At 55.3% G+C, this 17,284-nt stretch overlaps 1 protein-coding gene across 1 annotated transcript in view; it reads right to left on the reverse strand.

The window, feature by feature from the left end:
* LOC140399686 (putative RNA-binding protein Luc7-like 1) overlaps positions 1-16,939 on the reverse strand; it is a 55,221-nt gene extending 38,282 nt beyond the window's left edge. Inside the window, exons 1-4 of the mRNA XM_072489229.1 lie at positions 16,816-16,939; positions 13,383-13,481; positions 8,948-9,058; positions 7,262-7,405 (exon numbers count right to left, since the gene is read on the reverse strand). Coding sequence (XP_072345330.1) covers positions 7,262-7,405; positions 8,948-9,058; positions 13,383-13,478 — 351 coding nt within the window. The 5' untranslated portion in view covers positions 13,479-13,481; positions 16,816-16,939. The remainder of the gene's footprint in view (positions 1-7,261; positions 7,406-8,947; positions 9,059-13,382; positions 13,482-16,815) is intronic.
* Between the last annotated feature and the right edge of the window lie 345 nt (positions 16,940-17,284).

The raw sequence follows: 17,284 nt of genomic DNA on the forward strand, positions 1-17,284 counted from the left end.
GGATTGATACAGGGCTATGGGGAGAGAGCGGGGCAGTGGGATTAGTTTGGGGATTGATACAGGGCTATGGGGAGAGAGCGGGACAGTGGGATTAGTTTGGGGATTGATACAGGGCTATGGGGAGAGAGAGGGGCAGTGGGATTAGTTTGGGGATTGATACAGTGCTATGGGGAGAGCGCGGGGCAGTGGGATTAGTTTGGGGATTGATACAGGGCTATGGGGAGAGAGCGGGGCAGTGGGATTAGTTTGGGGATTGATACAGGGCTATGGGGAGAGAGCGGGACAGTGGGATTAGTTTGGGGATTGATACAGGGCTATGGGGAGAGAGCGGGGCAGTGGGATTAGTTTGGGGATTGATACAGTGCTATGGGGAGAGCGCGGGGCAGTGGGATTAGTTTGGGGATTGATACAGGGCTATGGGGAGAGAGCGGGGCAGTGGGATTAGTTTGGGGATTGATACAGGGCTAAGGGGAAAGAGTGAGGCAGTGGGATTAGTTTGGGGATTGATACAGGGCTATGGGGAGAGTGGGGCAGTGGGTTTAGTTTGGGGATTAATCCAGTGCTATGAGGATCGCGCGGGGCAGTGGGATTAGTTTGGGGATTGATACAGGGATATGGGGCGAGAGCGGGGCAGTGGGATTAGTTTGGGGATTGATACAGGGCTATGGGGAGAGAGTGGGGCAGTGGGATTAGTTTGGGGATTGATACAGGGCTACGGGGAGAGAGTGGGGCAGTGGGATTAGTTTGGGGATTGATACAGGGCTATGGGGAGAGTGCGGGGCAGTGGGATTAGTTGGGGGATTGATACAGGGCAATGGGGAGAGAGCGGGACAGTGGGATTAGTTTGGGGATTGATACAGTGCTGTGGGGCAGTGGGATTAGTTTGGGGATTGATACAGGGCTCTGGGGAGAGAGCGGGGCAGTGGGATTAGTTTGGGGATTGATACAGGGCTATGGGGAGAGAGCGGGACAGTGGGATTAGTTTGGGGATTGATACAGGGCTATGGGGAGAGAGCGGGAGAGTGGGATTAGTTTGGGGATTGATACAGTGCTGTGGGGCAGTGGGATTAGTTTGGGGATTGATACAGGGATATGGGGCGATAGCGGGGCAGTGGGATTAGTTTGGGGATTGATACAGGGCTACGGGGAGAGAGTGGGGCAGTGGGATTAGTTTCGGGATTGTTACAGGGCTATAGGGAGAGAGCGGGGCAGTGGGATTAGTTTGGGGATTGATGCAGGGCTATGGGGAGAGCGGGGCAGTGGGATTAGTTTGTGGATTGATACAGGGCTATGGAGAGAGAGTGGGGCAGTGGGATTAGTTTGGGATTGATACAGGGTTATGGGGAGACAGCGGGGCTGTGGGATTAGTTTGGGGATTGATACAGGGCTATGGGGAGAGAGCGGGGCAGTTTGGGGATTGAGACAGGGCTATGGGGGAAGAGTGGGGCAGTGGGAATAGTTTGGGGATTGATACAGGGCTATGGGGAGAGAGCGGGACAGTGTGATTAGTTTGGGGATTGATACAGGGCTATGGGGACAGAGCGGGGCAGTGGGATTAGTTTGGGGATTGATACAGGGCTATGGGGAGAGAGCGGGGCAGTGGGATTAGTTTGGGGATTGATACAGGGCTATGGGGAGAGTGCGGGACAGTGGGATTAGTTTGGGGATTGATACAGGGCTATGGGGAGAGAGCGGGACAGTGGGATTAGTTTGGGGATTGATATAGGGCTATGGGGAGAGAGTGGGGCCTTGGGATTAGTTTGGGGATTGATACAGGGCTATGAGGAGAGAGCGGGGCAGTGGGATTAGTTTGGGGATTGGTACAGGGCTATGGGGAGAGAGTGAGGCAGTGGGATTAGTTTGGGGATTGATACAGGGCTATGGGGAGAGAGTGGGGCAGTGGGATTAGTTTGGGGATTGATACAGGGCTATGGGGAGAGAGCGGGGCAGTGGGATTAGTTTGGGGATTGATGCAGGGCTATGGGGAGAGAGCGGGGCAGTGGGATTAGTTTGAGGATTGATACAGGGCTATGAGGAGAGAGTGGGACAGTGGGATTAGTTTGGGGATTGATACAGGGCTATGGGGAGAGAGCGGGGCAGTGGGATTAGTTTGGAGATTGATACAGGGCTATGGGGACAGAGCGGGACAGTGGGATTAGTTTGGGGATTGATACAGGGCTATGGGGAGAGAGTGGGGCAGTGGGATTAGTTTGGGGATTGATACAGGGCTATGGGGAGAGAGCGGGGCAGTGGGATTAGTTTGGGGATTGGTACAGGGCTATGGGGAGAGAGTGAGGCAGTGGGATTAGTTTGGGGATTGATACAGGGCTATGGGGAGAGAGTGGGGCAGTGGGATTAGTTTGGGGATTGATACAGGGATATGGGGAGAGAGTGAGGCAGTGGGATTAGTTTGGGGATTGATGCAGGGCTATGGGGAGAGAGCGGGGCAGTGGGATTAGTTTGGGGATTGGTACTGGGCTATGGGGAGAGAGTGAGGCAGCGGGATTAGTTTGGGGATTGATGCAGGGCTATGGGGAGAGAGCGGGGCAGTGGGATTAGTTTGGGGATTGATACAGGGCTATGAGGAGAGAGTGGGACAGTGGGATTAGTTTGGGGATTGATACAGGGCTATGGGGAGAGAGCGGGACAGTGGGATTAGTTTGGGGATTGATACAGGGCTATGGGGAGAGAGCGGGGCAGTGGGTTTAGTTTGGGGATTGATACAGGGCTATGGGGAGAGAGTGGGGCAGTGGGATTAGTTTGGGGATTGATACAGGGCTGTGGGGAGAGAGTGGGACAGTGGGATTAGTTTGGGGATTGACACAGGGCTATGAGGAGAGAGCGGGACAGTGGGATTAGTTTGGGGATTGATACAGGTCTATGGGGAGAGAGCGGGGCAGTGGGATTAATTTGGGATTGATACAGGGCTATGGGGAGAGAGCGGGTCAGTGGGATTAGTTTGGGGATTGATACAGGGCTATGGGGAGAGAGCGGGACAGTGGGATTAGTTTGGGTATTGATACAGGGCTATGGGAGAGAGCGGGGCAGTTTGGGGATTGAGACAGGGCTATGGGGAGAGAGTGGGGCAGTGGGATTAGTTTGGGGATTGAGACAGGGCTGTGGGGAGAGAGCGGGGCAGTTTGGGGATTGAGACAGGGCTATGGGAGAGAGCGGGGCAGTTTGGGGATTGATACAGGGCTATGGGGAGAGAGCGGGACAGTGGGATTAGTTTGGGTATTGATACAGGGCTATGGGAGAGAGCGGGGCAGTTTGGGGATTGACACGGCTATGGGAGAGAGTGGGGCAGTGGGATTAGTTTTGGGGATTGACACAGGGCTATGGGGAGAGAGCGGGGCAGTGGGATTAGTTTGGGGATTGATACAGGGCTATGGGGAGAGAGCGGGACAGTGGGATTAGTTTGGGGATTGATACAGGGCTATGGAGAGAGAGTGGGGCTGTGGGATTAGTTTGGGGATTGATACAGGGCTATGGGGAGAGAGCGGGGCAGTGGGATTAGTTTGGGTTTGATACAGGGCTATGGGGAGAGCGGGGCAGTGGGATTAGTTTGGGATTGATACAGGGCTACGGGGAGAGAGCGGGGCAGTGGGATTAGTTTGGGGATTGATACAGGGCTATGGGGAGAGAGCGGGGCAGTGGGATTAGTTTGGGGTTTGATACAGGGCTATGGAGAGAGAGCGGGGCGGTGGGATTAGTTTGGGATTGATACAGGGCTACGGGCAGAGAGCGGGGCAGTGGGATTAGTTTGGGGATTGACACAGGGTTATGCGGAGAGAGCAGGGCAGTGGGATTAGTTTGGGGATTGATACAGGGCTATGGGGAGAGAGCGGGTCAGTGGGATTAGTTTGGGGATTGATACAGGGCTATGGGGAGAGAGTGGGGCAGTGGGTTTACTTTGGGGATTGATACAGGGCTATGGGGAGAGAGCGGGACAGTGGGATTAGTTTGGGATTGATACAGGGCTGTGGGGCGAGAGCGCGCTAGTGGGATTAGTTTGGGGATTGATACAGGGCTATGGGGAGAGAGCGGGGCAGTGGGATTAGTTTGGGGATTGATACAGGGCTATGGGGAGATAGCGGGACAGTGGGATTAGTTTGGGATTGATACAGGGCTATGAGGAGAGAGCGGTGCAGTGGGATTAGTTCGGGGATTGACACAGGGCTATGGGGAGAGAGCGGGGCAGTGGGATTAGTTTGGGGATTGATACAGGGCAATGGGGAGAGAGCGGGGCAGTGGGTTTAGTTTGGGGATTGATACAGGGCTATGGGGAGAGAGTGGGGCAGTGGGATTAGTTTGGGGATTGATACAGGGCTGTGGGGAGAGAGTGGGACAGTGGGATTAGTTTGGGGATTGACACAGGGCTATGAGGAGAGAGCGGGACAGTGGGATTAGTTTGGGGATTGATACAGGTCTATGGGGAGAGAGCGGGGCAGTGGGATTAATTTGGGATTGATACAGGGCTATGGGGAGAGAGCGGGTCAGTGGGATTAGTTTGGGGATTGATACAGGGCTATGGGGAGAGAGCGGGACAGTGGGATTAGTTTGGGTATTGATACAGGGCTATGGGAGAGAGCGGGGCAGTTTGGGGATTGAGACAGGGCTATGGGGAGAGAGTGGGGCAGTGGGATTAGTTTGGGGATTGAGACAGGGCTGTGGGGAGAGAGCGGGGCAGTTTGGGGATTGATACAGGGCTATTGGGAGAGAGTGGGGCAGTGGGATTAGTTTTGGGGATTGACACAGGGCTATGGGGAGAGAGCGGGGCAGTGGGATTAGTTTGGGGATTGATACAGGGCTATGGGGAGAGAGCGGGACAGTGGGATTAGTTTGGGGATTGATACAGGGCTATGGAGAGAGAGTGGGGCTGTGGGATTAGTTTGGGGATTGATACAGGGCTATGGGGAGAGAGCGGGGCAGTGGGATTAGTTTGGGTTTGATACGGGGCTATGGGGAGAGCGGGGCAGTGGGATTAGTTTGGGATTGATACAGGGCTACGGGGAGAGAGCGGGGCAGTGGGATTAGTTTGGGGATTGATACAGGGCTATGGGGAGAGAGCGGGGCAGTGGGATTAGTTTGGGGTTTGATACAGGGCTATGGAGAGAGAGCGGGGCGGTGGGATTAGTTTGGGATTGATACAGGGCTACGGGCAGAGAGCGGGGCAGTGGGATTAGTTTGGGGATTGACACAGGGTTATGCGGAGAGAGCAGGGCAGTGGGATTAGTTTGGGGATTGATACAGGGCTATGGGGAGAGAGCGGGTCAGTGGGATTAGTTTGGGGATTGATACAGGGCTATGGGGAGAGATCGGGACAGTGGGATTAGTTTGGGGATTGATACAGGGCTATGGGGAGAGAGTGGGGCAGTGGGATTAGTTTGGGGATTGATACAGGGCTATGAGGAGAGAGTGGGGCAGTGGGATTAGTTTGGGGATTGGTACAGGGCTATGGGGAGAGAGTGAGGCAGTGGGATTAGTTTGGGGATTGATACAGGGCTATGGGGAGAGAGTGGGGCAGTGGGATTTGTTTGGGGATTGATACAGGGCTATGGGGAGAGAGCGGGTCAGTGGCATTAGTTTGAGGATTGATACAGGGCTATGAGGAGAGAGTGGGACAGTGGGATTAGTTTGGGGATTGATACAGGGCTATGGGGAGAGAGCGGGACAGTGGGATTAGTTTGGGGATTGATACAGGGCTATGGGGAGAGAGCGGGGCAGTGGGATTAGTTTGGGTATTGATACAGGGCTATGGGGAGAGAGCGGGGCAGTGGGATTAGTTTGGGGATTGACACAGGGCTATGGGGACAGAGCGGGGCAGTGGGATTAGTTTGGGGATTGATACAGGGCTATGGGGACAGAGCGGGACAGTGGGATTAGTTTGGGGATTGATACAGGGCTATGGGGAGAGAGTGGGGCAGTGGGATTAGTTTGGGGATTGATACAGGGCTATGGGGAGAGAACGGGGCAGTGGGATTAGTTTGGGGATTGGTACAGGGCTATGGGGAGAGAGTGAGGCAGTGGGATTAGTTTGGGGATTGATACAGGGCTATGGGGAGAGAGTGGGGCAGTGGGATTAGTTTGGGGATTGATACAGGGATATGGGGAGAGAGTGAGGCAGTGGGATTAGTTTGGGGATTGATGCAGGGTTATGGGGAGAGAGCGGGGCAGTGGGATTAGTTTGGGGATTGGTACAGGGCTATGGGGAGAGAGTGAGGCAGCGGGATTAGTTTGGGGATTGATGCAGGGCTATGGGGAGAGAGCGGGGCAGTGGGATTAGTTTGGGGATTGATACAGGGCTATGAGGAGAGAGTGGGACAGTGGGATTAGTTTGGGGATTGATACAGGGCTATGGGGAGAGAGCGGGACAGTGGGATTAGTTTGGGGATTGATACAGGGCTATGGGGAGAGAGCGGAGCAGTGGGATTAGTTTGGGGATTGATACAGGGCTATGGGGAGAGAGCGGGGCAGTGGGATTAGTTTGGGGATTGATACAGGGCTATGGGGAGAGAGTGTGGCAGAGAGTTTAGTTCGGAGATTGATACAGGGCTATGAGGACAGAGCGGGACAGTGGGTTTAGTTTGGGGATTGATACAGGGCTATGGGGAGAGAGTGGGGCAGTGGGATTAGTTTGGGGATTGATACAGGGCTATGGGGAGAGAGCGGGGCAGTGGGATTAGTTTGGGGATTGATACATGGCTATGGGGAGAGAGCGGGACTGTGGGATTAGTTTGGGATTGATACAGGGCTATGAGGAGAGAGCGGTGCAGTGGGATTAGTTTGGGGATTGACACAGGGCTATGGGGAGAGAGCGGGGCAGTGGGATTAGTTTGGGGATTGATACAGGGCAATGGGGAGAGAGCGGGGCAGTGGGTTTAGTTTGGGGATTGATACAGGGCTATGGGGAGAGAGTGGGGCAGTGGGATTAGTTTGGGGATTGATACAGGGCTATGGGGAGAGTGGGGCAGTGGGATTAGTTTGGGGATTGATACAGGGCTATGGGGAGAGAGTGGGGCAGTGGGATTAGTTTGGGGATTGATACAGGGCTATGGGGAGAGAGCGGGACAGTGGGGTTAGTTTGGGGATTGACACAGGGCTATGGGGAGAGAGCGGGGCAGTGGGATTAGTTTGGGGATTGCTACAGGGCTATGGGGAGAGAGCGGGACAGTGCGATTAGTTTGGGGATTGAGACAGGGCTGTGGGGAGAGAGCGGGGCAGTTTGGGGATTGAGACAGGGATCGAAGACGCCACCAACCTCGGACTCCTTCTTGAGTTGCGTCAGTCTGTCCACCTCCTCGAGGACCCGCTGCGATTGGTCGAGAATGCCGTTGGAGCCCAAGACTTCCGCCCGGGCCAGGAGCTTCCCGATATCTTCGTTGAGCATTTGCACCTTCTCTACCTGCGGGGAAAACCGGGAGCGAGGGAAGATGGGGACGGGTTATCGGTGAGAGGGAGGTCATCAAATTTACTGCCTTCTCCACCCACCCCTCCCCCCAACAGATCCTCTGTCGTCAACTAAAATGGCCACTTGTGGTCAACGTGAGGCACAGACAAGACGCCAGACCTGACCCCCTACAGCGAAATAGAGATAGATTGGAGAGTTGGGCAGAGAAGTGGCGGATGGAGTTCAATCCAGGAAAATGGGAGGTGATGCATTTTGGAAGATCCAATTCAAGAGCGGACTATACGGTCACTGGAAGAGTCTTGGGGAAAATTGATGCACAGAGAGATCTGGGAGTTCAGGTCCATTGTTACCCTGAAGGTGGCAACGCAGGTCGACAGAGTGGTCAAGAAGGCATACAGCATGCTTGCCTTCATCGGACGGGGTATTGAGTACAAGAGTCGGCAGGTCATGTTACAGTTGTACCGGACTTTGGTTAGGCCACATTTGGAATACCGCGTGCAGTTCTGGTCGCCACATCACCAGAAGGATGTGGACGCTTTCGAGAGGGTGCAGAGGAGGTTCACCAGGACGTTGCCTGGTCTGGAGGGCGCTAGCTACGAAGAGAGGTTGAGTAGATTAGGATTGTTTCCGTTGGAAAGTCGGAGGTTGAGGGGGGGGACCTGATTGAGGTCTACAGAATTATGTGCGGTATGGACAGGGGGGGGGGGGGGGATAGCAACAAGCTTTTTCCAAGAGCGGGGGGTGCCAATTGCGAGGGGGTCCCGATTTCAAGGTGAGAGGGGGAAAGTTTAAGGGAGATGTGCGGGGAAAGTTTTTGACGCAGAGGGTGCCTGGAACGCTTGGCCAGCGGAGGTGGTAGAGGCGGGCACGATAGCCTCATTCAAGATGCGTCTAGGCAGATATATGAACGGGCGGGGAACAGAGGGAAGTAGATCCTTGGGAAAATAGGCGCCGGGTTTAGATAAAGGATCTGGATCGGCGCAGGCTGGGAGGGCCGAAGGGCATGTTCCTGTGCCTGGGACAATGACAGCTGGGACCTGCCCAGCCACCGAGGTACCCCGCACCCCCCCCCCCCCGCCCCCCCATTGGCCAGAATCGATGAGGGTGGTCAAGATACTATCGATCCATTGGATCCTGAGACAGTACCGCCCGAGAGGCCGCGGAAGCGAAGGATACGAAGCCCAGCGAACGAGGGATCGGCCTGTTTCGGGACCGGCCTCTGTGCGACCAACTGCAGCCTATCGACCGAGTCCAAGGACCCGCAATCGCTACCTGAAGGGGGAGTCCAGCCGAATCGCACCCGGCGACTTCCACGTGGACACAGATTAAAAGGCCTTATCTACCCACACAGTGCCGGTCACCCCGACGTTAAATCGAGGTCACCTCAGTTATTAGGTCCAGTTTATTGCGTCACCACGTGGTCCGGTTGTCGGGCCATTCGGTCGACATCAGAAACGGCTTGCGGTTCAGATGGAAATGAAGAGGTCGACACCTCCCGACACACCACCCCCCACCCCCCCCCCCCGCAGCCCGTACCTTGGCGATGATCTCGGTGCTGAACGACCTTTGCACCAGGACCAACTTGTTCTTGTCCTGCTGTGCCTTGCGGTCGCAGTCGTCCAGGAACTCCTCCAGCACGTCCATGGCCTGCGGGGCGGGAAGACGGAAAACGGGAAGACACCAGACGGAGCCAAAACGGCCGAGAGATTCCCCCCCCCTCCCCACCCACCCACCCCGATTCCCGGGAGGGGGGGGGGGGGGGCAGGCAGACCGGATGTCAACAAAGGGGCCTCCGTAAAACGTGACAGACGGGAGCCAAAAATCCTTAGAACGCAGTAAGTAGTCTTAGTAACGCCAGGTTAAAGTCCGACAGGTCTGTTTCGAATCTCGAGCTTCCGGAGCGCAGCCCCTTCCTCAGGTGAATGAAGAGATGGGGTCCACAAACACATAAGAGGACAAAGTCAAAGGGGGCAAGACGATATTTTGAATGTTAGTCTTTGCAGGTAATTAAGTCTTTACAGGTCCAGACGGAGCGACTGGAGAGAGGGGCAACCCCAGGTTAAAGAGGTGCGAATTGCCTCAAGGCAGGGCAGTTGGGTGGGATTTCGCAAGCCCGGGCCAGACGGGTGGTGGGGGGATTTCTGCGAGGTGATTCTGCGCTGTCGCGCGTACAGAAGGCTGCCTTGGAGAACGCTTAACGAAGGGACCTGTAAAGACTCACATTCAAAGTATCGTCTTGCATCTTTGAATTTGTCTGTACGTATGTTTGTCGAACCCACCTCTTCACTCACCTGAGGAAGGAGCAGCGCTCCGAAAGCTAGTGATTCGAAACAAACCAGTTGGGACTTTAACCAGGTGTTGTAAGACTTCTTACTGTGCTCCTCCCAGTCCAACGCCGGCAACTCCACATCATTCTATATATAAACCAGCCCGAACCCCTCGATTAGATTCCAGTCTGTAACTCACTCCCGGGTACCTGTTATTCTATATATAAACCACCCCGAACCCCTCGATTAGATTCCAGTCTGTAACTCACTCCCGGGTACCTGTTATATACCACCCCGAACCCCTCGATTAGATTCCAGTCTGGAACTCACTCCCAGGTATCTGTTATTCTATATATAAATCACCCCGAACCCCTCGATTAGATTCCAGTCTGTAACTCACTCCCGGGTATCTGTTATTCTATATATAAATCACCCCGAACCCCTCGATTAGATTCCAGTCTGTAACTCACTCCCGGGTATCTGTTATTCTGTATATAAACCCCCCCGAACCCCTCGATTAGATTCCAGTCTGTAACTCACTCCCGGGTATCTGTTATTCTATATATAAACCACCCCGAACCCCTCGATTAGATTCCAGTCTGTAACTCACTGCCGGGTATCTGTTATTCTATATATAAACCACCCCGAACCCCTCGATTAGATTCCAGTCTGTAACTCACTCCCGGGTATCTGTTATTCTATATATAAACCACCCTGAACCCCTCGATTAGATTCCAGTCTGTAACTCACTCCCGGGTATCTGTTATTCTATATATAAACCACCCCGAACCCCTCGATTAGATTCCAGTCTGTAACTCACTCCCGGGTATCTGTTATTCTATATATAAATCACCCTGAACCCCTCGATTAGATTCCAGTCTGTAACTCACTCCCGGGTATCTGTTATTCTATATATAAACCACCCTGAACCCCTCGATTAGATTCCAGTCTGTAACTCACTCCCGGGTATCTGTTATTCTATATATAAACCACCCCGAACCCCTCGATTAGATTCCAGTCTGTAACTCACTCCCGGGTATCTGTTATTCTATATATAAACCACCCCGAACCCCTCGATTAGATTCCAGTCTGTAACTCACTCCCGGGTGTCTGTTATTCTATATATAAACTACCCCGAACCCCTCGATTAGATTCCAGTCTGTAACTCACTCCCGGGTATCTGTTATTCTATATATAAACCACCCCGAACCCCTCGATTAGATTCCAGTCTGTAACTCACTCCCGGGTATCTGTTATTCTATATATAAACCACCCCGAACCCCTCGATTAGATTCCAGTCTGTAACTCACTCCCGGGTGTCTGTTATTCTATATATAAACCACCCCGAACCCCTCGATTAGATTCCAGTCTGTAACTCACTCCCGGGTATCTGTTATTCTATATATAAAATACCCCGAACCCCTCGATTAGATTCCAGTCTGTAACTCACCCCCGTGTATCTGTTTTCTATATATAAACCACCCCGAACCCCTCGATTAGATTCCAGTCTGTAACTCACTCCCGGGTATCTGTTAGTCTGTATACAAACCACCCCGAACCCCTCGATTAGATTCCAGTCTGTAATTCACCCCCGTGAATCTGTTATTCTATATATAAACCACCTCGAACCCCTCGATTAGATTCCAGTCTGTAACTCACACCCGGGTATCTGTTATTCTATATATAAACCATCCCGAACACCTCGATTAGATTCCAGTCTGTAACTCACTCCCGGGTATCTGTTATTCTATATATAAACCACCCTGAACCCGTCGATTAGATTCCAGTCTGTCACTCACTCCCGGGTATCTGTTATTCTATATATAAACCACCCTGAACCCCTCGATTCGATTCCAGTCTGTAACTCACTCCCGGGTATCTGTTATTCTATATATAAACCACCCCGAACCCCTCGATTAGATTCCAGTCTGTAACGCACTCCCGGGTATCTGTTATTCTATATATAACCCACCCCGAACCCCTCGATTAGATTCCAGTCTGTAACTCACTCCCGGGTATCTGTTATTCTATATATAAACCATCCCGAACCCCTCGATTAGATTCCAGTCTGTAACTCACTCCCGGGTATCTGTTATTCTATATATAAACCATCCCGAACCCCTCGATTAGATTCCAGTCTGTAACTCACTCCCGGGTATCTGTTATTCTATCTGTAAACCACCCCGAACCCCTCGATTAGATTCCAGTCTGTAACTCATTCCCGGGTATCTGTTATTCTATATATAAACCACCCCGAACCCCTCGATTAGATTCAAGTCTGTAACTCACTCCCGGGTATCTGTTATTCTATATATAAACCACCCCGAACCCCTCGATTAGATTCAAGTCTGTAACTCACTCCCGGGTATCTGTTATTCTATATATAAACCACCCTGAACTCCTCGATTAGATTCCAGTCTGTAACTCACTCCCGGGTATCTGTTATTCTATATATAAACCACCCTGAACTCCTCGATTAGATTCCAGTCTGTAACTCACTCCCGGGTATCTGTTATTCTATATATAAACCACCCCGAACCCCTCGATTAGATTCCAGTCTGTAACTCACTCCCGGGTATCTGTTATTCTATCTATAAACCACCCCGAAACCCTCGATTAGAATCCAGTCTGTAAATCACTCCCGGGTATCTGTTATTCTATATATAAACCACTCCGAAACCCTCGATTAGATTCCAGTCTGTAACTCACTCCTGGGGATCTGTTATTCTATATATAAACCATCCCGAACCCCTCGATTAGATTCCAGTCTGTAACTCACTCCCGGGTATCTGTTATTCTATATATAAACCACTCCGAAACCCTCGATTAGATTCCAGTCTGTAACTCACTCCTGGGGATCTGTTATTCTATATATAAACCACCCCGAACCCCTCGATTATATTCCAGTCAGTAACTCACTGCCAGTTATCTGTTATTCTATATATAAACCACCCTGAACCCCTCGATTAGATTCCAGTCTGTAACTCACTCCCGGGTATCTGTTATTCTGTATATAAACCACCCCGAACCCCTCGATTAGATTCCAGTCTGTAACTCACTCCCGGGTATCTGTTATTCTATATATAAACCACCCCGAACCTCTCGATTAGATTCCAGTCTGTAACTCACTCCCGGGTATCTGTTATTCTATATATAAACCACCCCGAACCCCTCGATTAGATCCCAGTCTGTAACTCACTCCCGGGTATCTGTTATTCTGTATATAAACCACCCCGAACCCCTCGATTAGAAATGCTGAGGTGAATGAGGGAGGAGGCTGCAGGAGCATTCACCTGAGGAAGGAGCAGCGCTCCGAAAGCCAGTGATTCGAAACAAACCTGTCGGGACTTTAACCAGGTGTTTCTAAGTCTTCTTACAGTGACCGCCCCAGTCCAACGCCGGCACCCCCAGGTCGTCCGTTAACTGGAGAGAGTCGGCAGAAAGTTGCCGCCTGGGAGGGATTAGCTGAGCCCCCTGCGCAAATCGCTTAAATCCCAGTTTGCAAACTCAGCAAAGCCCAGCCGTTATTTTAAACAGAATCGGGGATAAGAATAGGGAAGTCTTTCTAAAACTATGTGAGGCACGAGTTAGAGTCACACCTGGAATAACGAGAACCGTTTTGGTCCCCGTATCGAAAAACGGATCAAGAGAAGGTTCGCTCGGTCGGGAGGGATTATTCCATGCCCCCCCTCCAGCCCGCTCACCTCTTTCTCGAACAAGTAGTCCCTGCTCTTAGCCGCGTTGAGGTAGTCCGCCCGCAAGGCCACATCGTGCAGTTTCTTGCAGGCCCCGATGTCCATCTTCTGCAGGAAGGAGAGAGCACAGAGTCAGGCCGAGGTGGCGAGAGAGAGGGCGACAGAGCGGGAGAGAGGGCGAGAGAGAGAGGGCGACAGAGCGAGAGAGAGGGCGACAGAGCGAGAGAGAGGGCGACAGAGAGGGAGAGAGGGCGACAGAGCGAGAGAGAGGGCGACAGAGCGAGAGAGAGGGCGACAGAGCGAGAGAGAGGGCGACAGAGCGAGAGAGAGGGCGACAGAGCGAGAGAGAGGGCGACAGAGCGAGAGAGAGGGCGACAGAGCGAGAGAGAGGGCGACAGAGCGAGAGAGAGGGCGACAGAGCGAGAGAGAGGGCGAGAGAGAGGGCGACAGAGCGAGAGAGAGGGCGACAGAGCGAGAGAGGGCGACAGAGCGAGAGAGAGGGAGAGAGGGCGAGAGAGAGAGGGCGACAGAGCGAGAGAGAGGGCGACAGAGCGAGAGAGAGGGCGACAGAGCGAGAGAGAGGGCGACAGAGCGAGAGAGAGGGCGACAGAGCGAGAGAGGGCGACAGAGCGAGAGAGGGCGACAGAGCGAGAGAGGGCGACAGAGCGAGAGAGGGCGACAGAGCGAGAGAGAGGGAGAGAGGGCGAGAGAGAGAGGGCGACAGAGCGAGAGAGAGGACGACAGAGCGAGAGAGAGTGCGACAGAGCGAGAGAGAGGGCGACAGAGCGAGAGAGGGCGACAGAGCGAGAGATGGCGACAGAGCGAGAGAGGGCGACAGAGCGAGAGAGAGGGAGAGAGGGCGAGAGAGAGAGGGCGACAGAGCGAGAGAGAAGGCGAGAGAGAGAGGGCGACAGAGCGAGAGAGAGGGCGACAGAGCGGGAGAGAGAGCGACAGAGCGAGAGAGAGGGCGACAGAGCGAGAGAGAGGGCGACAGAGCGAGAGAGAGGGCGACAGAGCGAGAGAGAGGGCGACAGAGCGAGAGAGAGGGCGACAGAGCGAGAGAGAGGGCGACAGAGCGAGAGAGAGGGCGACAGAGCGAGAGAGAGGGACGACAGAGCGAGAGAGAGGGCGACAGAGCGAGAGAGAGGGCGACAGAGCGAGAGAGAGGGCGACAGAGCGAGAGAGAGGGCGATAGAGCGAGAGAGAGGGCGACAGAGCGAGAGAGAGGGCGACAGAGCGAGAGAGAGGGCGACAGAGCGAGAGAGAGGGCGACAGAGCGAGAGAGAGGGCGACAGAGCGAGAGAGAGGGCGACAGAGAGGGCGACAGAGCGAGAGAGAGGGCGAAAGAGCGAGAGAGAGGGCGACAGAGCGAGAGAGAGAGCGACAGAGCGAGAGACAGGGCGACAGAGCGAGAGAGAGGGCGACAGAGCGAGAGAGAGGGCGACAGAGCGAGAGAGAGGGCGACAGAGCGAGAGAGAGGGCGACAGAGCGAGAGAGAGGGCGACAGAGCGAGAGAGAGGGCGACAGAGCGAGAGAGAGGGCGACAGGGCGAGAGAGAGGGCGACAGAGCGAGAGAGAGGGCGACAGAGAGAGAGAGAGGGCGACAGAGCGAGAGAGAGGGCGACAGAGCGAGAGAGAGGGCGACAGAGCGAGAGAGAGGGCGACAGAGCGAGAGAGAGGGCGACAGAGCGAGAGAGAGGGCGACAGAGAGAGAGAGAGGGCGACAGAGCGAGAGAGAGGGCGACAGAGCGAGAGAGAGGGCGACAGAGCGAGAGAGAGGGCGACAGAGCGAGAGAGAGGGCGACAGAGCGAGAGAGAGGGTGACAGAGAGGGAGAGGGTGACAGAGAGAGAGGGCGACAGAGCGAGAGAGGGTGACAGAGCGAGAGAGAGGGCGACAGAGCGAGAGAGAGGGCGACAGAGCGAGAGAGAGGGCGACAGAGCGAGAGAGAGGGCGACAGAGCGAGAGAGAGGGCGACAGAGCGAGAGAGAGGGCGACAGAGCGAGAGAGAGGGCGACAGAGCGAGAGAGAGGGCGACAGAGCGAGAGAGAGGGCGACAGAGCGAGAGAGGGCGACAGAGCGAGAGAGAGGGCGCAGAGAGGGAGAGAGGGCGACAGAGCGAGAGAGAGGGCGACAGAGCGAGAGAGAGGGCGACAGAGCGAGAGAGGGGGCGACAGAGCGAGAGAGGGCGACAGAGCAAGAGAGAGGGTGACAGAGCGAGAGGGCGACAGAGCGAGAGAGAGGGCGACAGAGCGAGAGAGAGGGCGACAGAGCGAGAGAGAGGGCGACAGAGCGAGAGAGAGGGCGACAGAGCGAGAGAGAGGGCGACAGAGCGAGAGAGAGGGCGACAGAGCGAGAGAGAGGGTGACAGAGCGAGAGAGAGGGTGACAGAGCGAGAGAGCGACAGAGCGAGAGAGAGGGCGACAGAGCGAGAGAGAGGGCGACAGAGCGAGAGAGAGGGCGACAGAGCGAGAGAGGGCGACAGAGCGAGAGAGAGGACGACAGAGCGAAAGAGGGGGCGACAGAGCGGAGGAGAGAGGGCGACAGAGCGAGAGAGAGGGCGACAGAGCGAGAGAGAGGGCGACAGAGCGAGCGACAGAGCGAGAGAGAGGGCGGACAGAGCGAGAGAGAGGGCGACAGAGCGAGAGAGAGGGCGATAGAGCGAGAGAGAGGGCGACAGAGCGAGAGAGGAGGGCGACAGAGCGAGAGAGAGGGCGACAGAGCGAGAGAGGGCGACAGAGCGAGAGAGAGGGCGACAGAGCGAGGGTGACAGAGCGAGGGAGAGGGCGACAGAGCGAGGGAGAGGGCGACAGAGTGAGAGAGAGGGCGACAGAGCGAGAGCGACAGAGCGAGAGAGAAGGTGACAGAGCAAGAGAGCGACAGAGAGGAAGACAGGGCGACAGAGCGAGAGAGAGAGCGACAGAGAGGGAGTCAGGGCGACAGAGGGCAACAGAGCGAGAGAGAGAGCGAGAGAGAGAGGGACAGAGCGAGAGAGAGGGTGACAGAGAGAGGGCGACAGAGCGAGGGGAGAGGGTGACAGAGAGAGAGGGCGACAGAGAGGGAGAGAGGGCGACAGAGAGGGAGAGAGGGAGACAGAGCGAGAGAGAGGGCGGGAGAGAGGGGCAGGAGAGAGGGCGGAGAGAGGGCGGAGAGAGGGCGGAGAGAGGGCGGAGAGAGGGCGAGAGAGGCGGAGAGAGGGCGGGAGAGAGGGCGGGAGAGAGGGCGGAGAGAGGGCGGGAGAGAGGGCGGGAGAGAGGGCGGAGAGAGGGCGGAGAGAGGGCGGGAGAGAGGGCGGGAGAGAGGGCGGGAGAGAGGGCGGAGAGAGGGCGCAGAGAGGCCGGAGAGAGGGCGGGAGAGAGGGCCGGGAGAGAGGGCGGGGAGGGCGGGTGCGGGGACCCAGCCGGCTGCCCTGCCGCTCCCAGCCCCCGGCGGGGGTTACATACCGAGCCGGCCAGGATATCGTGCGGACAGGAGTCGAGGAGATGCGCCTTGCAGACTTTATCATCCGTGAACTTCACCTTCTGACGGTTCACATCACCTGTGGGGTTCGGGGGGGAAGGAGGGAGAGAGGGCAGGGAAGGAGGGAGAGAGGGGAGGGAGGGAGAGAGAGAGGGGAGGGAGGGAGAGAGAGAGGGGAGGGAGGGAGAGAGAGAGGGGGAGGGGGGGGAGAGAGGGGAGGGGAGGGAGAGAGAGAGGGAGGGGGAGAGAGAGGGAGGGGGAGAGAGAGGGGAGGGAGGGAGAGAGAGAGGGGAGGGAGGGAGAGAGGGAGGGAGGGAGAGAGAGAGGGGAGGGAGGGAGAGAGAGAGGGGAGGGAGGGAGAGAGAGAGGGGAGGGAGGGAGAGAGAGAGGGTAGGGAGGGAGAGAGAGAGAGAGGGAGGGAGGGAGAGAGAGAGGGAGGGAGGGAGAGAGGGA

Source organism: Scyliorhinus torazame, chromosome 23 (genome assembly GCF_047496885.1).
Source record: "Scyliorhinus torazame isolate Kashiwa2021f chromosome 23, sScyTor2.1, whole genome shotgun sequence".
Lineage (NCBI taxonomy): Eukaryota > Metazoa > Chordata > Chondrichthyes > Carcharhiniformes > Scyliorhinidae > Scyliorhinus > Scyliorhinus torazame.